General features: G+C 44.7%; 1 protein-coding gene across 4 annotated transcripts; it reads left to right on the forward strand.

The window, feature by feature from the left end:
• Nucleotides 1-211: 211 nt before the first annotated feature.
• On the forward strand, nucleotides 212-26,459 carry LOC110514239 (maternal embryonic leucine zipper kinase). 4 transcript variants are annotated; one of them, XM_036934375.1, is made up of 19 exons: nucleotides 212-344; nucleotides 1,023-1,104; nucleotides 1,748-1,833; nucleotides 2,112-2,228; nucleotides 2,658-2,801; nucleotides 3,597-3,665; nucleotides 4,219-4,323; nucleotides 7,674-7,772; nucleotides 10,000-10,068; nucleotides 14,136-14,234; nucleotides 16,716-16,802; nucleotides 17,829-17,963; nucleotides 18,569-18,655; nucleotides 18,745-19,039; nucleotides 21,053-21,164; nucleotides 23,259-23,421; nucleotides 23,803-23,906; nucleotides 25,760-25,847; nucleotides 26,138-26,459. In XM_036934375.1, exons 2-19 carry the CDS (start codon nucleotides 1,047-1,049, stop codon nucleotides 26,225-26,227), a joined length of 2,007 nt encoding a protein of 668 aa, XP_036790270.1. In that variant the 5' UTR covers nucleotides 212-344; nucleotides 1,023-1,046; the 3' UTR covers nucleotides 26,228-26,459. The 4 variants fall into 4 exon arrangements, with proteins under 4 accessions (XP_036790270.1, XP_036790269.1, XP_036790271.1 ...); XM_036934374.1 differs by having other exon boundaries at nucleotides 261-415; XM_036934376.1 differs by having other exon boundaries at nucleotides 261-415; nucleotides 4,219-4,311; nucleotides 26,138-26,458.
• Nucleotides 26,460-26,522: the final 63 nt, after the last annotated feature.

Genomic DNA, 26,522 nt, shown 5'->3' on the forward strand with positions numbered 1-26,522 from the left:
TGATCTGATCCTAGATCCTGTAGTTAGGGACTTATAGTGTAGAATCTGTTTTATAGCTGCAGTGTCAATACTGAACGATACATGCATTGACGGGGTAGGCCGTCATTGTAAATAAGAATGTGTTCTTAAAATTACTTTCCTAATTAAATAAAGGTTAATTAAATAAAAAATTAAATTAAATAATCAATTTTATAGATGCAGTGCCATTACTCAACGATAGAGGGAGGAAGTAGATACGTTGGATGCAGACACCGGAAGTAGGACATGTCGTCACTGTAGTGGGGAATTCAAACTTCGACAACAGGACATCACTGAGCGAGAGGGCTGTATATTACAAAAACTAAGTATATATTTCACACATTCGTGATTACTTTTTTTTTTGCTTTCCTCACTATATCCAAGTTGTGTATTTAAGGTAGGTTCGACGCTTCAGCATAGGATAACTTAGTTAGCCAAACTGTACAAAAGTATCGCTAGCCTAGCTAGGTGAAACATTAGCGAACTTGGGGCAACCCGCAAGTCAGTGAATTAACCGACGTAATAATGTTGCTCGCTGGTTTGAATTGATAAGTCACAGCTTACTACCGTATTTGTTTATATGTTAGAAGTGTAATTAGGTTCTTCTTTTGTCATCTTATGCGTTGAAACGTTTAGATTTTTAAGTTAACATGAGCTTATCGACTATTTCAAAGGAGACCGAAGGTTGTTTTTTTATTTATTTTATTTAACCTTTATTTAACTAGGCAAGTCAGTTAAGAACAAATTCTTATTTTTCAATGAGGGTCTAGGAACAGTGGGTTAACTGCCTGTTCAGGGGCAGAACGACAGATTTGTACCTTGTCAGCTCAGGGATTTGAACTTGCAACCTTGTCAGTTGACCGGCAGCTAACGTTAGCAAGCTAGCTAAGACAGGCAGGTCTGGTTGGGATGGGATGTTATTTTAGCCAGCAGTAGCCACCTATCAGGAACTAACCTTCTGGAGCCTTTCAGCTCAATGTCGCTGTGTGTTTTGATTTTCGCAGCTGGAAAGTTGTGTTTTCGGCGAGATGGACAGCGCGGCGGAACTCCTCAAGTACTATGAAGTCTACGAGACCATCGGCTCGGGTGAGACGCTTCAACACAACCATCTGTACCGACACATGAGCCATGTGGGTGGGTGTGTGTTATCCGTTCTGATCGGTGGGTGGGTGTGTGTTATCCGTTCTGATCGGTGGGTGTGTGTGTGTTATCCGTTCTGATCGGTGGGTGGGTGTGTGTTATTCGTTCTGATCGGTGGGTGGGTGTTATCCGTTCTGATCGGTGGGTGTGTGTTATCCGTTCTGATCGGTGGGTGGGTGTGTGTTATCCGTTCTGATCGGTGGGTGTCTGTTATCCGTTCTGATCGGTGGGTGTGTGTTATTCGTTCTGATCGGTGGGTGTGTGTTATCCGTTCTGATCGGTGGGTGTGTGTTATCCGTTCTGATCGGTGGGTGTGTGTTATCCGTTCTGATCGGTGGGTGTGTGTGTGTTATCCGTTCTGATCGGTGGGTGTGTGTTATCCGTTCTGATCGGTGGGTGTGTGTGTGTTATCCGTTCTGATCGGTGGGTGTGTGTTATTCGTTCTGATCGGTGGGTGTGTGTTATCCGTTCTGATCGGTGGGTGTGTGTTATCCGTTCTGATCGGTGGGTGGGTGTTATTCGTTCTAATCGGTGTGTGTGGTCTCTTATCTGACCTGCTATTCTGCTGGGTGTGTGTTGTGTCCTACAGGAGGCTTTGCTAAGGTCAAGCTGGGTCGCCACATCCTGACGGGAGAGAAGGTGGCCATTAAAATCATGGAGAAGAAGGAACTGGGGGTGAGTCTCTCATTACTCTCTCTTGCATATCTGTATCTCTCTTTCCCTTCCTCCCTCTCTTCTCTCTCTCTTCTCTCTCTCTCTCCCTCTCTCTCTCTCTCTTTCCATTCTCTCTCTCTCTCCATTCTCTCGCTCTCGTTCTCTTTCTCTTTCCATTCTCTCTCTCTCTCTGTCTCTCTCAAGTCTCTACTATTTAGTGTGTTTTTACTGTGATGGTTTTAATCTAATGTAGATGGCTTGTTAAAGAAACAGACTTCCTTTTTTCTTCTTCTGTGCAGGAGGACCTTCCTCGTGTGAAGGTGGAGATAGAGGCCATGAAGAGTCTGAGCCATCAGCATGTCTGTAGACTGTACCATGTTATCGAGACTAATACCAAGATATACATGATCCTGGAGGTAGGACCCACGTCAGCATGTCTGTAGACTGTACCATGTTATAGACTCTGTAGACTGTACCATGTTATAGACTCTGTAGACTGTACCATGTTATAGAGCCTAATACCAAGATATACATGATCCTGGAGGTAGGACCCACATCAGACAGACCGGCCCCAATATGAACCTCTCTCTCTCCCTCTTCTTCTCCAGTATTGTCTTGGAGGTAGAACCCACACATCAGACAGACCGGCTCCAATATGAACCTCTCTCTCTCCCTCTTCTTCTCCAGTATTGTCCTGGAGGTAGAACCCACACATCAGACAGACCGGCCCCAATATGAACCTCTCTCTCTCCCTCTTCTTCTCCAGTATTGTCCTGGAGGTAGAACCCACACATCAGACAGACCGGCCCCAATATGAACCTCTCTCTCTCCCTCTTCTTCTTCAGTATTGTCCGGGAGGAGAGCTGTTTGACTACATCGTCGCTAAGGACCGTCTGTCTGAAGAGGAGACCAGAGTGTTCTTCAGACAGATCGTCTCAGCTCTGGCCTACGTCCACAGCCAGGGATACGCCCACAGAGACCTCAAACCGGTAGGTAACCAGGGATACGCCCACAGAGACCTCAAACCGGTAGGTAACCAGGGACACGCCCACAGAGACCTCAAACCGGGAGGTAACCAGGGATACGCCCACAGAGACCTCAAACCGGTAGGTAACCAGGGATACGCCCACAGAGACCTCAAACCGGTAGGTAACCAGGGATACGCCCACAGAGACCTCAAACCGGTAGGTAACCAGGGATACGCCCACAGCTATATAAGCTCACTGGGGTACATTCACAGCGCATACTCATTGTTAAAATCATGAACTATCCCTTTATCATGACTCTGAACCAAACAGACGTGTTATGAAAACAAGTGAAGACAGATTTCAGACACGTCCTGTGTGGTTGTCTGTGTGTGTGGTTGTCTGTGTGGGTGGGTTGGGGTGTGGTTGTCTGTGTGTGTGGGTGTGGGTGGGGGTGTGGTTGTCTGTGTGGGTGGGTGGGGGTGTGGTTGTCTGTGTGGGTGTCTGTGTGGGTGGTTGTCTGTGTGGGTGTCTGTGTGGTTGTTTGTGTGTCTGTGTCTGAACTACCCACTGGTGGTGATGGTGCTGAATCTCTCTCTCCCCTCTGCCTCTCTCTCCCTCTCTCCTCCCCTCTTTCTCTCTCTTCTCTCCTCCCCTCTTTCTCTCTCATCTCTCCTCTCTCTCTTTCTCTCTCTCTCTCCCCTCTGCCTCTCTCTCCCTCTCTCCTCCCCTCTTTCTCTCTCATCTCTCCTCTCTCTCTTTCTATCTCTCTCTCCTTCTTTCTCTCTCCCCTCTCTCTCCCTCTCTCTCCTCCCTCAGGAGAACCTGTTGATAGATGAAGACCACAACCTGAAACTGATCGACTTTGGTCTCTGTGCCAAACCAAAGGTAACCACACTGTCATGTTGTCTCGGTGATATGTGTCAAGGCTTAGTGGTCATTGTCTATAAATAATATAGATTTGATTTATGTGTTCTGTGTGCTAAGTCCTCCTTAATCACTGTGTTTATAGAGGGGGTCTGGAATATGAGTTAATGACCTGTTGTGATCCAGTCTAATAACAGTCTTTATAGGGGGGTCTGGGATATGAGTTAATGACCTGTTGTGGTCCAGTCTAATCAGTCTGTCTTTGTAGGGGGGTCTGGGATATGAGTTGATGACCTGTTGTGGTCCAGTCTAATAACAGTCTTTATAGGGGGGTCTGGGATATGAGTTAATGACCTGTTGTGGTCCAGTCTAATAACAGTCTTTATAGGGGGGTCTGGGATATGAGTTGATGACCTGTTGTGGTCCAGTCTAATCAGTCTGTCTTTATAGGGGGGTCTGGGATATGAGTTGACCTGTTGTGGAAGTCCAGCCTAATCAGTCTGTCTTTATAGGGGGGTCTGGGTTATGAGCTGAAGACCTGTTGTGGTCCAGTCTAATCAGTCTGTCTTTATAGGGGGGTCTGGGATATGAGCTGATGACCTGTTGTGGAAGTCCAGCCTATGCTGCTCCTGAACTCATCCAGGGGAAAGCCTACATCGGCTCGGAGGTGAGACACCCGGTGGGAGGAATTTAATATGTCTGGCTGTGTGAATATAATGAGTGTGTGTGGTCAAAATTCAAACAATAATGTCTGTTAAAATAACATCAAATCGATCAGAAACACAGTGTCGACATTGTTAATGTTGTAAATGACTATTGTAGCTGGAAACGGCTGATTTTTAATGGAATATCTACATAGGCGTACAGAGGCCCATTATCAGCAACCATCACTCCTGTGTTCCAATGGCACGTTGTGTTAGCTAATCCAAGTTTATCATTTTAAAAAGGCTAATTGATCATTAGAAAACCCCTTTGCAATTCTGTTAGCGCAGCTGAAAATTGTTGTTCTGGTTAAAGAAGCAATACAACTGGCCTTTAGACTAGTTGAGTATCTGGAGCATCAGCATTTGTGGTTTTGATTACAGACTTCAAATGGCCAGAAACAAAGACCTTTCTTCTGAAACTCGTCAGTCTATTCTTGTTCTGAGAAATGAAGGCTGAAATTGCCAAGAAACTGAAGATCTCATACAACACTGTGTACTACTCCCTTCACAGAACAGCGCACACTGTGTCTAACCAGAATAGAAAGAGGAGTGGGAGGCCCCGGTGCACAACTGAGCAAGAGGACAAGTACATTAGAGTGTCTAGTTTGAGAAACGGACGCCTCACAAGTCCACAACAGGCAGCTTCATTAAATAGTACCCGCAAAACACCAGTCTCAACGTCAACAGTGAAAAGGCGACTCCAGTATTTTGGCCTTCTCGCATGGAACGGCCTTCATTTCTCAGAACAAGAATAGACTGACGAGTTTCAGAAGAAAATTATTTGTTTCGGGCCATTTTGAGCCTGAATCAAACCCACAAATGCAAAAAAAAATTGTCCATTAAAATAACAGCATTTCTAATTGACCACAAACCTTTGAACGGTGGTGTGTGTGTGTGTTGTGTTACCAGGCTGCTGTGTGGATATATAATGTGTGTGTGTGTGTTGTGTTACCAGGCTGATGTGTGGAGTATGGGGTGCTGCTGTGTGGATATATAATGTGTGTTGTGTTACCAGGCTGATGTGTGGAGTATGGGGTGCTGCTGTGTGGATATATAATGTGTGTTGTGTTACCAGGCTGATGTGTGGATATATAATGTGTGTTGTGTTACCAGGCTGATGTGTGGGGTATGGGGGTGCTGCTGTGTGGGTATATAATGTGTGTTGTGTTACCAGGCTGCTGTGTGGATATATAATGTGTGTTGTGTTACCAGGCTGATGTGTGGAGTATGGGGGGCTGATGTGTGGATATATAATGTGTGTTGTGTTACCAGGCTGATGTGTGGAGTATGGGGGGCTGATGTGTGGATATATAATGTGTGTTGTGTTACCAGGCTGCTGTGTGGAGTATGGGGGTACTGCTGTGTGGATATATAATGTGTGTTGTGTTACCAGGCTGATGTGTGGATATATAATGTGTGTTGTGTTACCAGGCTGCTGTGTGGAGTATGGGGGTACTGCTGTGTGGATATATAATGTGTGTTGTGTTACCAGGCTGCTGTGTGGATATATAATGTGTGTTGTGTTACCAGGCTGATGTGTGGAGTATGGGGGGCTGCTGTGTGGATATATAATGTGTGTTGTGTTACCAGGCTGCTGTGTGGATATATAATGTGTGTTGTGTTACCAGGCTGATGTGTGGAGTATGGGGGGCTGATGTGTGGATATATAATGTGTGTTGTGTTACCAGGCTGATGTGTGGAGTATGGGGGTACTGCTGTGTGGATATATAATGTGTGTTGTGTTACCAGGCTGATGTGTGGAGTATGGGGGTACTGCTGTGTGGATATATAATGTGTGTTGTGTTACCAGGCTGATGTGTGGATATATAATGTGTGTTGTGTTACCAGGCTGATGTGTGGAGTATGGGGGTACTGCTGTGTGGATATATAATGTGTGTTGTGTTACCAGGCTGCTGTGTGGTATATAATGTGTGTTGTGTTACCAGGCTGATGTGTGGATATATAATGTGTGTTGTGTTACCAGGCTGCTGTGTGGATATATAATGTGTGTTGTGTTACCAGGCTGCTGTGTGGATATATAATGTGTGTTGTGTTACCAGGCTGATGTGTGGATATATAATGTGTGTTGTGTTACCAGGCTGATGTGTGGATATATAATGTGTGTTGTGTTACCAGGCTGCTGTGTAGATATATAATGTGTGTTGTGTTACCAGGCTGCTGTGTGGATATATAATGTGTGTTGTGTTACCAGGCTGCTGTGTGGATATATAATGTGTGTTGTGTTACCAGGCTGATGTGTGGATATATAATGTGTGTTGTGTTACCAGGCTGATGTGTGGATATATAATGTGTGTTGTGTTACCAGGCTGCTGTGTGGATATATAATGTGTGTTGTGTTACCAGGCTGCTGTGTGGATATATAATGTGTGTGTGTGTGTGTTGTGTTACCAGGCTGCTGTGTGGATATATAATGTGTGTTGTGTTACCAGGCTGATGTGTGGATATATAATGTGTGTTGTGTTACCAGGCTGCTGTGTGGATATATAATGTGTGTTGTGTTACCAGGCTGATGTGTGGATATATAATGTGTGTTGTGTTACCAGGCTGATGTGTGGATATATAATGTGTGTTGTGTTACCAGGCTGCTGTGTGGATATATAATGTGTGTTGTGTTACCAGGCTGCTGTGTGGATATATAATGTGTGTTGTGTTACCAGGCTGATGTGTGGATATATAATGTGTGTTGTGTTACCAGGCTGATGTGTGGATATATAATGTGTGTGTTGTGTTACCAGGCTGATGTGTGGATATATAATGTGTGTTGTGTTACCAGGCTGATGTGTGGATATATAATGTGTGTTGTGTTACCAGGCTGATGTGTGGATATATAATGTGTGTTGTGTTACCAGGCTGATGTGTGGATATATAATGTGTGTTGTGTTACCAGGCTGATGTGTGGAGTATGGGGGGCTGCTGTGTGGATATATAATGTGTGTTGTGTTACCAGGCTGCTGTGTGGATATATAATGTGTGTTGTGTTACCAGGCTGATGTGTGGAGTATGGGGGTGCTGCTGTGTGGATATATAATGTGTGTTGTGTTACCAGGCTGATGTGTGGATATATAATGTGTGTTGTGTTACCAGGCTGATGTGTGGAGTATGGGGGTACTGCTGTGTGGATATATAATGTGTGTTGTGTTACCAGGCTGATGTGTGGATATATAATGTGTGTTGTGTTACCAGGCTGATGTGTGGAGTATGGGGGTGCTGCTGTGTGGATATATAATGTGTGTGTGTGTGTGTGTGTTGTGTTACCAGGCTGCTGTGTGGATATATAATGTGTGTGTGTGTGTTGTGTTACCAGGCTGATGTGTGGAGTATGGGGGTGCTGCTGTTTGCTCTGCTCTGTGGATATCTGCCCTTTGATGACGACAACTGTATGGTCCTCTACAGGAAAATCACCGTAAGATACTGTATTGGTCAAGTTACAGGGTGGCTAGCCAGGTATCCAAGGTAACGTGACAGAACATGGTTGTTAGCTAGGTATCCAAGGTAACGTGACAGAACATGGTTATTAGCTAGGTATCCAAGGTAACGTGACAGAACATGGTTGTTAGCTCGGTATCCAAGGTAACGTGACAGAACATGGTTGTTAGCTAGGTATCCAAGGTAACGTGACAGAACATGGTTGTTAGCTAGGTATCCAAGGTAACGTGACAGAACATGGTTATTAGCTAGGTATCCAAGGTAACGTGACAGAACATGGTTGTTAGCTCGGTATCCAAGGTAACGTGACAGAACATGGTTGTTAGCTAGGTATCCAAGGTAACGTGACAGAACATGGTTGTTAGCTAGGTATCCAAGGTAACGTGACAGAACATGGTTGTTAGCTAGGTATCCAAGGTAACGTGACAGAACATGGTTGTTAGCTAAGTATCCAAGGTAACGTGACAGAACATGGCTGTTAGCTAGGTATCCAAGGTAACGTGACAGAACATGGTTGTTAGCTAGGTATCCAAGGTAACGTGACAGAACATGGTTGTTAGCTAGGTATCCAAGGTAACGTGACAGAACATGGTTGTTAGCTAAGTATCCAAGGTAACGTGACAGAACATGGTTGTTAGCTCGGTATCCAAGGTAACGTGACAGAACATGGTTGTTAGCTAGGTATCCAAGGTAACGTGACAGAACATGGTTGTTAGCCAGGTATCCAAGGTAACGTGACAGAACATGGTTGTTAGCTAGGTATCCAAGGTAACGTGACAGAACATGGTTGTTAGCTAGGTATCCAAGGTAATGTGACAGAACATGGTTGTTAGCTCGGTATCCAAGGTAACGTGACAGAACATGGTTGTTAGCCAGGTATCCAAGGTAACGTGACAGAACATGGTTGTTAGCCACGTATCCAAGGTAACGTGACAGAACATGGTTGTTAGCCACGTATCCAAGGTAACGTGACAGAACATGGTTGTTAGCCACGTATCCAAGGTAACGTGACAGAACATGGTTGTTTCACAAATGGTTCAGCCAGCTAGTAGTTTTAGAAATAGGACAGCTATTTCTGACACGGTAGAAGGGAAAACATTTAGTTCCACTAATATAGTTCAGAACTGTTTCTCTGGAGGAAAGGCGTTCAACCGTGACAGTTGGTTTTCTCTGGAGGAAAGGGTTCAACTGTGACAGTTGGTTTTCTCTGGAGGAAAGGGTTCAACCGTGACAGTTGGTTTTCTCTGGAGGAAAGGGTTCGACCGTGACAGTTGGTTTTCTCTGGAGGAAAGGGTTCGACCGTGACAGTTGGTTTTCTCTGGAGGAAAGGGTTCGACCGTGACAGTTGGTTTTCTCTGGAGGAAAGGGTTCGACCGTGACAGTTGGTTTTCTCTGGAGGAATGGGTTCGACCGTGACAGTTGGTTTTCTCTGGAGGAAAGGGTTCAACCGTGACAGTTGGTTTTCTCTGGAGGAAAGGGTTCAACTGTGACAGTTGGTTTTCTCTGGAGGAAAGGGTTCAACTGTGGCAGTTGTTTTTCTCTGGAGGAAAGGGTTCAACCGTGACAGTTGGTTTTCTCTGGAGGAAAGGGTTCGACCGTGACAGTTGGTTTTCTCTGGAGGAAAGGGTTCGACCGTGACAGTTGGTTTTCTCTGGAGGAAAGGGTTCAACCGTGACAGTTGGTTTTCTCTGGAGGAAAGGGTTCAACAGTGACAGTTGGTTTTCTCTGGAGGAAAGGGTTCAACCGTGACAGTTGGTTTTCTCTGGAGGAAAGGGTTCAACCGTGACAGTTGGTTTTCTCTGGAGGAAAGGGTTCAACCGTGACAGTTGGTTTTCTCTGGAGGAAAGGGTTCAACCGTGACAGTTGGTTTTCTCTGGAGGAAAGGGTTCAACCGTGACAGTTGGTTTTCTCTGGAGGAAAGGGTTCGACCGTGACAGTTGGTTTTCTCTGGAGGAAAGGGTTCAACCGTGACAGTTGGTTTTCTCTGGAGGAAAGGGTTCGACCGTGACAGTTGGTTTTCTCTGGAGGAAAGGGTTCAACCGTGACAGTTGGTTTTCTCTGGAGGAAAGGGTTCAACCGTGACAGTTGGTTTTCTCTGGAGGAAAGGGTTCAACCGTGACAGTTGGTTTTCTCTATTTGTGAGTGTATAAAAGCCAGATTCAAAGCCTCTGGTGTAAACTAACCTACGTGTTTTACTGTTCTAGAGAGGTAGTTACAACAACCCTCATTGGCTGTCTCCTGGGAGCATCCTGCTACTCAACCAGATGATGCAGGTACACACACACACACACACACACACACACACACACACACACACACACACACACACACACACCTCCTCTTGCTCTTTGATTTTGACGTATGATCAGGTTATTGATTGGTTTGTATAGTAGGAGTTATTGATTGGTTTGTATAGTAGGAGTTATTGATTGGTTTGTATAGTAGGAGTTATTGATTGGTTTGTATAGTAGGAGTTATTGATTGGTTTGGTATAGTAGGAGTTATTGATTGGTTTGTATAGTAGGAGTTATTGATTGGTTTGTATAGTAGGAGTTATTGATTGGTTTGTATAGTAGGAGTTATTGATTGGTTTGTATAGTAGGAGTTATTGATTGGTTTGGTATAGTAGGAGTTATTGATTGGTTTGTATAGTAGGAGTTATTGATTGGTTTGTATAGTAGGAGTTATTGATTGGTTTGTATACTAGGAGTTATTGATTGGTTTGTATAGTAGGAGTTATTGATTGGTTTGTATAGTAGGAGTTATTGATTGGTTTGGTATAGTAGGAGTTATTGATTGGTTTGTATAGTAGGAGTTATTGATTGGTTTGTATAGTAGGAGTTATTGATTGGTTTGGTATAGTAGGAGTTATTGATTGGTTTGTATAGTAGGAGTTATTGATTGGTTTGTATAGTAGGAGTTATTGATTGGTTTGTATAGTAGGAGTTATTGATTGGTTTGTATAGTAGGAGTTATTGATTGGTTTGGTATAGTAGGAGTTATTGATTGGTTTGTATAGTAGGAGTTATTGATTGGTTTGTATAGTAGGAGTTATTGATTGGTTTGGTATAGTAGGAGTTATTGATTGGTTTGTATAGTAGGAGTTATTGATTGGTTTGTATAGTAGGAGTTATTGATTGGTTTGTATAGTAGGAGTTATTGATTGGTTTGTATAGTAGGAGTTATTGATTGGTTTGGTATAGTAGGAGTTATTGATTGGTTTGTATAGTAGGAGTTATTGATTGGTTTGGTATAGTAGGAGTTATTGATTGGTTTGGTATAGTAGGAGTTATTGATTGGTTTGTATAGTAGGAGTTATTGATTGGTTTGTATACTAGGAGTTATTGATTGGTTTGTATAGTAGGAGTTATTGATTGGTTTGTATAGTAGGAGTTATTGATTGGTTTGGTATAGTAGGAGTTATTGATTGGTTTGTATAGTAGGAGTTATTGATTGGTTTGTATAGTAGGAGTTATTGATTGGTTTGTATAGTAGGAGTTATTGATTGGTTTGTATAGTAGGAGTTATTGATTGGTTTGTATAGTAGGAGTTATTGATTGGTTTGTATAGTAGGAATTATTGATTGGTTTGTATAGTAGGAGTTATTGATTGGTTTGGTATAGTAGGAGTTATTGATTGGTTTGTATAGTAGGAGTTATTGATTGGTTTGTATAGTAGGAGTTATTGATTGGTTTGGTATAGTAGGAGTTATTGATTGGTTTGTATAGTAGGAGTTATTGATTGGTTTGTATAGTAGGAGTTATTGATTGGTTTGTATAATAGGAGTTATTGATTGGTTTGTATAGTAGGAGTTATTGATTGGTTTGTATAGTAGGAGTTATTGATTGGTTTGTATAGTAGGAATTATTGATTGGTTTGTATAGTAGGAGTTATTGATTGGTTTGTATAGTAGGAGTTATTGATTGGTTTGTATAGTAGGAGTTATTGATTGGTTTGTATAGTAGGAGTTATTGATTGGTTTGTATAGTAGGAGTTATTGATTGGTTTGTATAGTAGGAATTATTGATTGGTTTGTATAGTAGGAGTTATTGATTGGTTTGTATAGTAGGAGTTATTGATTGGTTTGGTATAGTAGGAGTTATTGATTGGTTTGTATAGTAGGAGTTATTGATTGGTTTGTATAGTAGGAATTATTGATTGGTTTGTATAGTAGGAGTTATTGATTGGTTTGTATAGTAGGAGTTATTGATTGGTTTGGTATAGTAGGAGTTATTGATTGGTTTGTATAGTAGGAGTTATTTATTGGTTTGTATAGTAGGAGTTATTGATTGGTTTGTATAGTAGGAGTTATTGATTGGTTTGTATAGTAGGAATTATTGATTGGTTTGTATAGTAGGAGTTATTGATTGGTTTGTATAGTAGGAGTTATTGATTGGTTTGTATAGTAGGAGTTATTGATTGGTTTGGTATAGTAGGAGTTATTGATTGGTTTGTATAGTAGGAGTTATTGATTGGTTTGTATAGTAGGAGTTATTGATTGGTTTGTATAGTAGGAGTTATTGATTGGTTTGTATAGTAGGAGTTATTGATTGGTTTGTATAGTAGGAATTATTGATTGGTTTGTATAGTAGGAGTTATTGATTGGTTTGTATAGTAGGAGTTATTGATTGGTTTGGTATAGTAGGAGTTATTGATTGGTTTGTATAGTAGGAGTTATTGATTGGTTTGTATAGTAGGAATTATTGATTGGTTTGTATAGTAGGAGTTATTGATTGGTTTGTATAGTAGGAGTTATTGATTGGTTTGGTATAGTAGGAGTTATTGATTGGTTTGTATAGTAGGAGTTATTTATTGGTTTGTATAGTAGGAGTTATTGATTGGTTTGTATAGTAGGAGTTATTGATTGGTTTGTATAGTAGGAATTATTGATTGGTTTGTATAGTAGGAGTTATTGATTGGTTTGTATAGTAGGAGTTATTGATTGGTTTGTATAGTAGGAGTTATTGATTGGTTTGGTATAGTAGGAGTTATTGATTGGTTTGTATAGTAGGAGTTATAGATTGTTTTGTATAGTAGGAGTTATTGATTGGTTTGGTATAGTAGGAGTTATTGATTGGTTTGTATAGTAGGAGTTATTGATTGGTTTGTATAGTAGGAGTTATTGATTGGTTTGTATAGTAGGAGTTATTGATTGGTTTGTATAGTAGGAGTTATTGATTGGTTTGGTATAGTAGGAGTTATTGATTGGTTTGTATAGTAGGAATTATTGATTGGTTTGTATAGTAGGAGTTATTGATTGGTTTGGTATAGTAGGAGTTATTGATTGGTTTGTATAGTAGGAGTTATTGATTGGTTTGTATAGTAGGAGTTATTGATTGGTTTGGTATAGTAGGAGTTATTGATTGGTTTGTATAGTAGGAGTTATTGATTGGTTTGTATAGTAGGAGTTATTGATTGGTTTGTATAATAGGAGTTATTGATTGGTTTGTATAGTAGGAGTTATTGATTGGTTTGTATAGTAGGAGTTATTGATTGGTTTGTATAGTAGGAATTATTGATTGGTTTGTATAGTAGGAGTTATTGATTGGTTTGTATAGTAGGAGTTATTGATTGGTTTGTATAGTAGGAGTTATTGATTGGTTTGTATAGTAGGAGTTATTGATTGGTTTGTATAGTAGGAGTTATTGATTGGTTTGTATAGTAGGAATTATTGATTGGTTTGTATAGTAGGAGTTATTGATTGGTTTGTATAGTAGGAGTTATTGATTGGTTTGGTATAGTAGGAGTTATTGATTGGTTTGTATAGTAGGAGTTATTGATTGGTTTGTATAGTAGGAATTATTGATTGGTTTGTATAGTAGGAGTTATTGATTGGTTTGTATAGTAGGAGTTATTGATTGGTTTGGTATAGTAGGAGTTATTGATTGGTTTGTATAGTAGGAGTTATTTATTGGTTTGTATAGTAGGAGTTATTGATTGGTTTGTATAGTAGGAGTTATTGATTGGTTTGTATAGTAGGAATTATTGATTGGTTTGTATAGTAGGAGTTATTGATTGGTTTGTATAGTAGGAGTTATTGATTGGTTTGTATAGTAGGAGTTATTGATTGGTTTGGTATAGTAGGAGTTATTGATTGGTTTGTATAGTAGGAGTTATTGATTGGTTTGTATAGTAGGAGTTATTGATTGGTTTGTATAGTAGGAGTTATTGATTGGTTTGTATAGTAGGAATTATTGATTGGTTTGTATAGTAGGAGTTATTGATTGGTTTGTATAGTAGGAGTTATTGATTGTGTGACATCAGGTTTTGTATAGTAGTAGTTATTGATTATGTGACATCAGATTTGGTATAGTAGGAGTTATTGATTGTGTGTGTGTAGGTGGATCCTAAGCATCGTGTGACCATCAGACAACTCCTAGACCATCCCTGGACGATGTCTGGCTATGGCACCCCTGTAGAGTGGCACAGCAAGCAACCTGTAAGAACACACACACACCTGAACACACACACGTACACCTAAGAACCCCCGAACGCGCCTCTAAGAACCCCCAAACGCTCCTCTAAGAACCCCCGAACGCGCCTCTAAGAACCCCCAAACGCTCCTCTAAGAACCCCCAAACGCTCCTCTAAGAACCCCCGAACGCTCCTCTAAGAACCCCCAAATGCGCCTCTAAGAACCCCCAACAGCACCTCTAAGAACCCCCAACAGCACCTCTAAGAACCCCCAACAGCACCTCTAAGAACCCCCAAACGCTCCTCTAAGAACCCCCAAATGCGCCTCTAAGAACCCCCAAACGCTCCTCTAAGAACCCCCAACAGCACCTCTAAGAACCCCCAACAGCACCTCTAAGAACCCCCAACAGCACCTCTAAGAACCCCCAACAGCACCTCTAAGAACCCCCAACAGCACCTCTAAGAACCCCCAAACGCTCCTATAAGAACCCCCAAACGCTCCTATAAGAACCCCCGAACGCTCCTCTAAGAACCCCCAAATGCGCCTCTAAGAACCCCCAAACGCTCCTATAAGAACCCCCAAACGCTCCTATAAGAACCCCCAAACGCTCCTCTAAGAACCCCCAAATGCGCCTCTAAGAACCCCCAAATGCGCCTCTAAGAACCCCCAACTGCGCCTCTAAGAACCCCCAAACGCTCCTATAAGAACCCCCAAACGCTCCTCTAAGAACCCCCAACAGCACCTCTAAGAACCCCCAACAGCACCTCTAAGAACCCCCAACAGCACCTCTAAGAACCCCCAACAGCACCTCTAAGAACCCCCAAACGCTCCTATAAGAACCCCCAACAGCACCTCTAAGAACCCCCAACAGCACCTCTAAGAACCCCCAACAGCACCTCTAAGAACCCCCAACAGCACCTCTAAGAACCCCCAACAGCACCTCTAAGAACCCCCAACAGCACCTCTAAGAACCCCCAAACGCTCCTATAAGAACCCCCAAACGCTCCTATAAGAACCCCCAACAGCACCTCTAAGAACCCCCAAACGCTCCTATAAGAACCCCCAAACGCTCCTATAAGAACCCCCAACAGCACCTCTAAGAACCCCCAAACGCTCCTATAAGAACCCCCAACAGCACCTCTAAGAACCCCCAAACGCTCCTATAAGAACCCCCAAACGCTCCTATAAGAACCCCCAACAGAACCTCTAAGAACCCCCAACAGCACCTCTAGAACCCCCAAACGCTCCTATAAGAACCCCCAAACGCTCCTATAAGAACCCCCAACAGCACCTCTAAGAACCCCCAACAGCACCTCTAGAACCCCCAAACGCTCCTATAAGAACCCCCAAACGCTCCTATAAGAACCCCCAACAGCACCTCTAAGAACCCCCAAACGCTCCTATAAGAACCCCCAAACGCTCCTATAAGAACCCCCAACAGCACCTCTAAGAACCCCCAAACGCTCCTATAAGAACCCCCAACAGCACCTCTAAGAACCCCCAAACGCTCCTATAAGAACCCCCAAACACGCCTTGTTACAGTTTTTTGTTTTTCCTTGTACGTTTTGAGGTTGGACTTTAGCACGTATAGCTCGTTAGCACGTAGGGCTCGTTAGCACGTAGGGCTCGTTAGCACGTATAGCTCGTTAGCACGTATAGCTCGTTAGCACGTAGGGCTCGTTAGCACGTAGAGCTCGTTAGCACGTATAGCTCGTTAGCACGTAGGGCTCGTTAGCACGTAGGGCTCGTTAGCACGTAGGGCTCGTTAGCACGTATAGCTCGTTAGCACGTATAGCTCGTTAGCACGTAGGGCTCGTTAGCACGTATAGCTCGTTAGCACGTATAGCTCGTTAGCACGTATAGCTCGTTAGCACGTATAGCTCGTTAGCTCGTTAGCACGTAGGGCTCGTTAGCACGTAGGGCTCGTTAGCACGTATAGCTCGTTAGCACGTAGGGCGATACCGTTTGGTGTCAACTCGTTAGTCAGGATGTGTTACACCTGTGCTGGTTGCCATCTCGTTAAGGTCGACACCTCTAGTTGTCTTGATAGATGTGGATCTCTTGATCGTACGTTCTACTCTCTGTGTCTGCCGCGGACCGGTACAAGGAGGCGCGCAATGGATTATGGTCATTGTAGTTAATTACCACGTTTTCTGCACTATACACTATGTAGACTATTGGTCCGTTGGAAACTACAACTCCCTACTACATAACACAGTTCAGTCTGGGTCTGATTTATCTCTAGAGAAACTACAACTCCCTACTACATCACACAGTTCAGTCTGGATCTGATTTATCTCTAGAGAAACTACTCTCCCCCTCCCCTCTCTCTCTCCCTCTCCCCACCTCTCTCTCTCTCTCTCTCCCCCTTCCCCCTTTCTCTCTCCCTCCTCTCTCTCTCTCTCCCCCCCCCCCCCCTCTCTCCTCCCTCTCCCCCCCCCCCCTCTCTCCTCCCTCTCCCCCCCCCTCTCTCCTCCCTCTCCCCCCTCCATCTCTCTCCTCTAGTTGGGTTATATAGATGAGGACTGCATCACTGAGATGTCCGTCAGCCTGAAGATCTCCAGACAGAGCACCCTACAGCTGGTCAATGAGGTGTGTGGGGCTGTATTTCATTCATCAGTAGAGGTAAGGGGTACGGGGGGGTTCGTCAGTAGAGGTAAGGGTCGCGGGGGGGGGGGGGGTTCGTCAGTAGAGGTAAGGGTCGCGGGGGGTTCACATAGACTTCCAGTCATTGAGTCAACGAGCGACTATCCATTTTAAAAGCTCGTCTCGGCAGAAAAAGATTTATGTATTCTACATTGTTGGCACCAGTGGGGGGAAAAAATATGTAATAAATAAATATATACCTAAATCTGGGCTAAATGAAGGTGGAGACACTGTGTATCATCGTGTGTGTTGACGGGTTTCGCCAGTAGATGGCAGTATAACACCGCCGATTTGAATGAACACTGACAGTTTAGTTTATACATTAATTCATCAGACGTCTGTGTGTGTGTAGATATATGTTTTCTATAGATAGATGGAGATATAACACACACACACACACACACACACACACACACACACACACACACACACACACACACACACACACACACACACACACACACACACACACACACACACACACACACAGACACACACACACACACACACACACACACACACACACACACAGACACACACACACACACACAGACACACACACACACACACACACACACACAGACACACACACACACACACACACACAGACACACACACACACACACACAGACACACACACACACACACACACACACACACACACACACACACACACACACACACACACACACACACACACACACACACACACACACAGACACACACACACACACACACACACACACACACACACACACACACACACACACACACACACACACACACACACACACACACGACCAGCCAAAATAACTCCTTCTCTTTCCAGGGTTTTTCTTTATTTCTACTATTTTCTACATTGTAGAATAATAATGAAGATATCAACACTATGAAATAACACATATGGAATCATGTAGTAACCAGAAAAATGTGATTTATTTTTCTATATATTCACACTGTGTGTGTGTACAGTGGAAGTACGACCAGACCACTGCCACCTACCTGTTGCTGCTCTCTAAGAAACAGAGAGGGAAACCTGTCCGGATCAGGCCTCAACTTCCTGTCTGTGATGTCATGTCCTGTTCACCTCAACGCCTGGGAGTACAGGTCAGAATCTACTGCTACCTCTCTTCTCTGTCTCTCTCTCTCTCTCTCTCTCTCTCTCTCTCTCTCTCTCTCTCTCTCTCTCTCTCTCTCTCTCTCTCTCTCTCTCTCTCTCTCTCTCTCTCTCTCTCTCTCTCTCTCTCTCTCTCTGTCTCTGTCTCTGTCTCTGTCTCTGTCTCTGTCTCTGTCTCTCTCTCTCTGTCTCTCTCTCTGTCTCTCTCTCTCTCTCTGTCTCTCTCTCTGTCTCTCTCTCTGTCTCTGTCTCTCTCTCTCTCTCTCTCTCTCTCTCTCTCTCTCTCTCTCTCTCTCTCTCTCTCTCTCTCTCTCTCTCTCTCTGTCTCTGTCTCTCTCTCTCTGTCTCTCTCTCTGTCTCTCTCTCTCTCTCTGTCTCTCTCTCTGTCTCTCTCTCTGTCTCTGTCTCTCTCTCTGTCTCTGTCTCTGTCTCTGTCTCTCTGTCTCTGTCTCTCTCTCCCTCCTCTCTCTCCCCCTCGTCTCTCTCCCTCCCTCCCTCTCCTTCATCTCTCCTCCGTTGCCTTGAAAAGTGAATAAACATATTTATTCCTTTTCTCTTCCTCCCTCTTCTCTCGATCTCCCTCCTGTCTAAGAAGACTCTACTCTTCGATGATGATGATGATGCTGAGGACCGTTGCTATGATGACGACCTGCCCTGGGTTCCACTCACACCCCAGCAAGAGGTCAGGGGGTCATCTCTCTCTCTCTCTCTCTGTCTGTTTCTGTCTCTGTCTCTCTTGTTATCAACATTCTTGTTTCTGTCTTCCTAAAGAGAGCGACCTGTCCGTCAGCTGAAAAGAGGCGGGATCAGACTAAACACGCCCCCACTCCGGAGAGGGAGCCAAACGCGCACCGTCACCAGGAGAGGCGGGACCAATGCCGGGAACGGACCAATGAAAACAAAGAGAACGTTGCCGTGGCCAATAAGGATGCAGATATATTTGCTTTGCCCGCCCCCCGATCCCCAGTAGCCAATAGGAAGGCAACTCAGTCCAATAAGAGGGTCTTGACTACACCAACCCATAATAACACCAACAAGGTTGGCAACAAGCTTGACACACCCCAAGGTAAGATCACACACAGACACAGACACACACACACACACACACACACTCACAGACACAGACACACACTCACACACACACACACTCACACACAGACACAGACACACTCACACACACACTCACAGACACAGACACACACTCACAGACACAGACACAGACACACACACACAGACACAGACACAGACACACACACAGACACAGACACAGACACACACACACACACACACACACAGACAATACACAGAAACATACATCCTGATTCCGTTTGAGTTTTTCCCAAATTCAGTCTTTTCTCTTTTGGGAGGGGAGGGGGGTTTCTCTCCAGTGATGTTTCTGAGGCTCACAGCCTTTTAATCCCAGCGGTCACCTCTCAATACGGTGATGTTTCTGTGGCTCACAGCCTTTTTAATCCCAGCGGTCACCTCTCAATACGGTGATGTTTCTGTGGCTCACAGCCTTTTAATCCCAGCGGTCACCTCTCAATACGGTGATGTTTCTGTGGCTCACAGCCTTTTAATCCCAGCGGTCACCTCTCAATATGGTGTGTTTCTGAAAGGGATATACCCCCCCCACCCACCACCACCACTCAGAATCAGAAGTGGCACATTTGCAAGTAAATTGTATTCTGGTAATAGTCATTTCAACCGCTTTTTGCCGAAGACGCTCACATTCATCTGATTTATCTCTCTCTCTGTGTAATTATGATCACTGTCGACCCAACGGTGTGCCCCATTTTTTTGTTTTATAATAGCTAGCCTAATGCTAACTAGCGTGGCTAACGGCGTAACAGTTATTTGTGAGTGAGTGGAATGCTAATGTTGTTAGCTATTAGCTGTTAGCCCTCTGCGTTTCAATGAGAGAGATGATGAGGATGGTTGGTTTATAATGTATCTTGCTCTCTCAGCCTTTCACTGGATCCTGGCTTTTACTTCTGACAAATAATACAGACTAGAGAGATATAGAGAGATATAGATGGAGATAGATAGATATATATCTCTATGTGTGTATAGAGATATGGAGATATAGATAGATAGATGGATAGATATAGGTGTATATATATATAGATATAGATAGATGGATAGATATAGGTGTATATAGATAGATATAGATGGAGATATATATATATATATATATAGAGAGAGAGAGAGAGATATGTGGATATAGAGAGATATAGGTGTAGATAGATGGATATAGAGAGAGAGAGATAGGTGTAGATATATAGATGTAGATAGATAGATGGATATAGAGAGATAGAGATAGGTGTAGATATATAGATGGATATAGAGAGAGAGAGATAGGTGTAGATATATAGATATAGGTGTAGATAGATGGATATAGAGAGATAGAGATAGGTGTAGATATATAGATATAGGTGTAGATAGATGGATATATAGAGATAGGTGTAGGGATATAGGTATAGATAGATGGATATAGAGAGATAGAGATAGGTGTAGGGATATAGGTATAGATAGATGGATATAGAGAGATAGAGATAGGTGTAGATATATAGATATAGGTGTAGATAGATGGATATAGAGAGATAGAGATAGGTGTAGGGATATAGGTGTAGATAGATGGATATAGAGAGATAGAGATAGGTGTAGGGATATAGGTGTAGATAGATGGATATAGAGAGATAGAGATAGGTGTAGATATATAGATGGATATAGAGATAGGTGTAGGTATATAGCTATCTATGACCAGTTTTTCACTAATAATATGGATGTCACACACACACTCTGTGTAATTTATAACCCACCTCTCCCCTCCTGCTACAGCTGACAGCTCTGTCCAGACTAACACACCAGGGACCCTGTGTGTGTGTCTGTGTGTGTGTGTCCCTGGGTGTGTACTGTGTGTGTGTCTGTGTGTGTGAGTCCCTGGGCGTGTACTGTGACAGGTGTTGCTGTCTCTTTCCCTGCTCTCTGTCCCATGTGGTGTGTACTGACATGTGTTACACACTTCTCCCGTGTGTGTGTGTGTGTGCGTGTGCGTGTGTGCGCGTGCGTGTTGCAGGAGGAGGCAGTACTTGTAAGGACCCGTCGAGGAAGAGGAAGAGACCGAGGGAGAGAGTGGAAGGAAAGGAGGAAGAAGAGATGGAGATGCTGGCCTTCAGCCCAGAGAGAAGGTATGATGGAGATGCTGGCCTTCAGCCCAGAGAGAAGGTATGATGGAGATGCTGGCCTTCAGCCCAGAGAGAAGATATGATGGAGGAAGGAGATGCTGGCCTTCAGCCCAGAGAGAAGGTATGATGGAGGAAGGAGATGCTGGCCTTCAGCCCAGAGAGAAGGTATGATGGAGATGCTGGCCTTCAGCCCAGAGAGAAGGTATGATGGAGATGCTGGCCTTCAGCCCAGAGAGAAGGAGATGCTGGCCTTCAGCCCAGAGAGAAGGTATGATGGAGATACTGGCCTTCAGCCCAGAGAGAAGGTATGATTGAGGAAGGAGATGCTGGCCTTCAGCCCAGAGAGAAGGTATGATGGAGATGCTGGCCTTCAGTCCAGAAAGAAGATATGATGGAGATGCTGGCCTTCAGCCCAGAGAGAAGGTATGATGGAGATACTGGCCTTCAGCCCATAGAGAAGGTATGATTGAGGAAGGAGATGCTGGCCTTCAGCCCAGAGAGAAGGTATGATGGAGATGCTGGCCTTCAGTCCAGAAAGAAGATATGATGGAGATGCTGGCCTTCAGCCCAGAGAGAAGGTATGATGGAGATACTGGCCTTCAGCCCAGAGAGAAGATATGATGGAGGAAGGAGATACTGGCCTTCAGTCCAGAGAGAAGGTATGATGGAGGAAGGAGATACTGGTCTTCAGTCCAGAGAGAAGGTATGATGGAGATACTGGCCTTCATCCCAGAGAGAAGGTATGATGGAGATACTGGTCTTCAGCCCAGGTAGAAGGAGGTACTGGTCTTCAGTTCAGAGAGAAGGTATGATGGAGGAAGGAGAGCTGGCCTTCAGCCCAGAGAGAAGGAGATACTGGTCTTAAGCCCAGAGAGAAGGAGATACTGGTCTTCAGCCCAGAGAGAAGGTAGAAGGAGATACTGGTCTTCAGCCCAGAGAGAAGGTATGATGGAGGAAGGAGAGCTGGCCTTCAGCCCAGAGAGAAGGAGATACTGGTCTTCAGCCCAGAGAGGAGGAGATACTGGTCTTCAGCCCAGAGAGGAGGAGATACTGGTCTTCAGCCCAGAGAGAAGGAGATACTGGTCTTCAGCCCAGAGAGAAGGAGATACTGGTCTTCAGTCCAGAGAGAAGGAGATACTGGTCTTCAGCCCAGAGAGAAGGAGATACTGGTCTTCAGCCCAGAGAGGAGGAGATACTGGTCTTCAGCCCAGAGAGAAGGAGATACTGGTCTTCAGCCCAGAGAGGAGGAGATACTGGTCTTCAGTCCAGAGAGGAGGAGATACTGGTCTTCAGCCCAGAGAGGAGGAGATATTGGTCTTCAGCCCAGAGAGGAGGAGATACTGGTCTTCAGTCCAGAGAGGAGGAGATACTGGTCTTCAGTCCAGAGAGGAGGAGATACTGGTCTTCAGCCCAGAGAGAAGGAGATACTGGTCTTCAGCCCAGAGAGAAGGTATGATGGAGATGCTGGCCTTCAGCCCAGAGAGAAGGAGATACTGGTCTTCAGCCCAGAGAGGAGGAGATACTGGTCTTCAGCCCAGAGAGAAGGAGATACTGGTCTTCAGCCCAGAGAGGAGGAGATACTGGTCTTCAGCCCAGAGAGAAGGAGATACTGGTCTTCAGCCCAGAGAGAAGGAGATACTGGTCTTCAGCCCAGAGAGAAGGAGATACTGGTCTTCAGCCCAGAGAGGAGGAGATACTGGTCTTCAGCCCAGAGAGAAGGAGATACTGGTCTTCAGCCCAGAGAGAAGGAGATACTGGTCTTCAGCCCAGAGAGAAGGTTACTGATGATGACTTGATGAAGACCGACAACAGAAAGTATCCATTCTATCCCGAGGTTCTTTGTGTGGTAGAGTCAGGAGTCAGGGTTAACCGAGCAGTGTGTTAAGAATTAGAGAGGCTTGACAGGTGATGTTTTCGGGAGGACGCTTGACTCTCGAACTTCGACCTCTCCCGAGTCCGTTGGGGGGGGGGAGTTGCAGCGATCAGACAAGATCGTAACATCCAATTGGATATCAGGAAGTTGGGGAGAAAAATTGTTAAAAAAAAAGAACCACTGGTCTTGAGATCATTGTCCCCCTCCGTCCGTCCTTCTCTTAGGTCCCGGTCGTTAGACCTGGCGGGGGCGTCTCGGGGGGACAGCAGCCAGAAGAGAAGGGGGGGGAAGGTTTTCGGCAGTCTGGAGAGAGGGCTGGATAAAGTCATCACCTTGCTCACACCCAGTAAGAGACGAGGGCTGCGGGACAGACCACGCAGGATCAAGGTACCGATATATAGACACCCCCTACAGGATCAAGGTACCAATATATAGACACCCCCTACAGGATCAAGGTATATATATATATTTATATATAGACACCCCCTATAGGATCAAGGTACATATATATATATATATAGACACCCCCTACAGGATCAAGGTACATATATATATAGACACCCCCTACAGGATCAAGGTATATATATATATATATATATAGATCAAGGTACATATATATAGACACCCCCTACAGGATCAAGGTACATATATATATATAGACACCCCCTACAGGATCAAGGTACATATATATAGACACCCCCTATAGGTTCAAGGTACAATCACTCAGTCTTACATAAACTCAAACTGACTCTCTCCTCTCCTCTCCAGGCCCAGTATAATGTAACGTTGACCAGTCAGACCAACCCAGACCAGGTGTTGAACCAGATCCTCTCCATTCTACCGGAGAAACACGTCGACTTCGCACAGAAAGGGTGAGGCCCGCACACACTTTTTAGGCACTGATCTGAGACAGTGGAGAAGGAGTGCCAGCCAGGCCCCTCCCCCAGGAAGCCAGGCCCCTCCCCCAGGAAGCCAGGCCCCTCCCTCAGGAAGCCAGGCCCCTCCCTCAGGAAGCCAGGCCCCTCCCCCAGAAAGACAGGCCCCTCCCTCAGGAAGCTAGGCCCCTCCCTCAGGAAGCCAGGCCCCTCCCTCAGGAAGCCAGGCCCCTCCCTCAAGAAGCTAGGCCCCTCCCTCAGGAAGATTATGTAACGTTTGTTTAACTAGGCAAGTCAGTTAAGAACAAATTCTTATTTACAATGACGGCCAACACCGGACGACGCTGGGCCTGTTGTGCACTGCTCCCAATCACAGCCGGTTGTGATACAGCCTGGAATCGAACCAGGGTTTGTAGTGATACCTCTTTCACCGAGTCAATATTTCCTCCTCATCTTCCCAGTCTCTCCATCTTTCTCTCCCTCAGCTTGTCTTCCCAGTCTCTCCATCTTTCTCCCTCAGCTTGTCTTCTCAGTCTCTCCATCTTTCTCTCCTTCAGCTTTTCTTCCCAGTCTCTCCATCTTTCTCCCTCAGCTTTTCTCCCCAGTCTCTCCATCTTTCTCTCCCTCAGCTTTTCTTCTCTCTCCATCTTTCTCTCCCTCAGCTTTTCTTCAGTCTCTCCATCTTTCTCTCCCTCAGCTTTTCTTCTCAGTCTCTCCATCTTTCTCTCCCTCAGCTTTTCTTCAGTCTCTCCATCTTTCTCTCCCTCAGCTTTTCTTCTCTCTCCATCTTTCTCTCCCTCAGCTTTTCTCCCCAGTCTCTCCATCTTTCCTTCCCAGTCTCTCCATCTTTCTCTCCCTCAGCTTTTCTTCAGTCTCTCCATCTTTCTCCCTCAGCTTTTCTCCCCAGTCTCTCCATCTTTCTCTCGCTCAACTTTTCTTCTGTCTCTCCATCTTTCTCTCCCTCAACTTTTCTTCTGTCTCTCCATCTTTCTCTCCCTCAGCTTTTCTTCTCTCTCCATCTTTCTCTCCCTCAGCTTTTCTCCCCTGTCTCTCCATCTTTCTCTCCCTCAGCTTTTCTTCTGTCTCTCCATCTTTCTCTCCCTCAGCTTTTCTTCAGTCTCTCCATCTTTCTCTCCCTCAACTTTTCTTCAGTCTCTCCATCTTTCTCTCCCTCAGCTTTTCTTCCCAGTCTCTCCATCTTTCTCTCCCTCAGCTTTTCTTCTGTCTCTCCATCTTTCTCTCCCTCAGCTTTTCTTCTCAGTCTCTCCATCTTTCTCTCCCTCAGCTTTTCTTCAGTCTCTCCATCTTTCTCTCCCTCAACTTTTCTTCAGTCTCTCCATCTTTCTCTCCCTCAGCTTTTCTTCCCAGTCTCTCCATCTTTCTCTCCCTCAGCTTTTCTTCTGTCTCTCCATCTTTCTCTCCCTCAGCTTTTCTTCTGTCTCTCCATCTTTCTCTCCCTCAGCTTTTCTTCAGTCTCTCCATCTTTCTCTCCCTCAGCTTTTCTTCAGTCTCTCCATCTTTCTCTCCCTCAGCTTTTCTTCAGTCTCTCCATCTTTCTCTCCCTCAACTTTTCTTCTGTCTCTCCATCTTTCTCTCCCTCAGCTTTTCTTCTGTCTCTCCATCTTTCTCTCCCTCAGCTTTTCTTCAGTCTCTCCATCTTTCTCTCCCTCAGCTTTTCTTCTGTCTCTCCATCTTTCTCTCCCTCAGCTTTTCTTCAGTCTCTCCATCTTTCTCTCCCTCAGCTTTTCTTCCCAGTCTCTCCATCTTTCTCTCCCTCAGCTTGTCTTCAGTCTCTCCATCTTTCTCCCTCAAGAATGTTCCCGTTAAACAGACTGTCCTCTCCTCCCCAGCTATACTCTGAAGTGTCGCACCCAGGGAGACTTTGGGAAGGTGACCATGGTGTTTGAGCTGGAGGTGTGTCTGCTGCACAGACCTGAGGTACATAGTGATTACTACTGATCAGGTTATTGATGGTTACTGAGGTACATAGTGATTACTACTGATCAGGTTATTGATGGTTTTTTGACCAGCCTCTTGCTGCCACAGTGGACCACCCTATTGGTTTAGTGATGTGTGTTGTAGGTTATTGATTACTGACACCCAGCAGGGATCACATTATTGATTGTTTTAGTTGGTTATTGATGGATGATTGATGCTGTGTGTTGTAGGTGGTGTGTGTGAGGAAATGTAGGGATCACGTTATTGATGATTGATGCTGTGTGTTGTAGGTGGTGTGTGTGAGGAGACAGCGGCTGAAGGGAGACTCCTGGGTTTACAAACACCTGGTGGAGGACATTCTCTCTACGTCCAGCATCTAGACGTCACTACTTCCTGTTGATGATGTCACATCCTGTCCACGTTCCAGCACCTAAAGCCGGTGTCTTAACTAATTCCATGTTGGGCAGAGTGTCTGCAGGTTCACTCCTCCCTTGTACTTCATTGATGAATTAAGGTCACTGATTAGTTAGGACCTCCCCTCACCTGGTTGTCTAGGACCTCCCCTCACCTGGTTGTCTAGGACCTCCCCCTCACCTGGTTGTCTAGGACTTCCCCCTCACCTGGTTGTCTAGGACTTCCCCCTCACCTGGTTGTCTAGGACTTCCCCCTCACCTG

Source organism: Oncorhynchus mykiss, chromosome 10 (genome assembly GCF_013265735.2).
Source record: "Oncorhynchus mykiss isolate Arlee chromosome 10, USDA_OmykA_1.1, whole genome shotgun sequence".
Classification (NCBI taxonomy): Eukaryota; Metazoa; Chordata; class Actinopteri; order Salmoniformes; family Salmonidae; genus Oncorhynchus; species Oncorhynchus mykiss.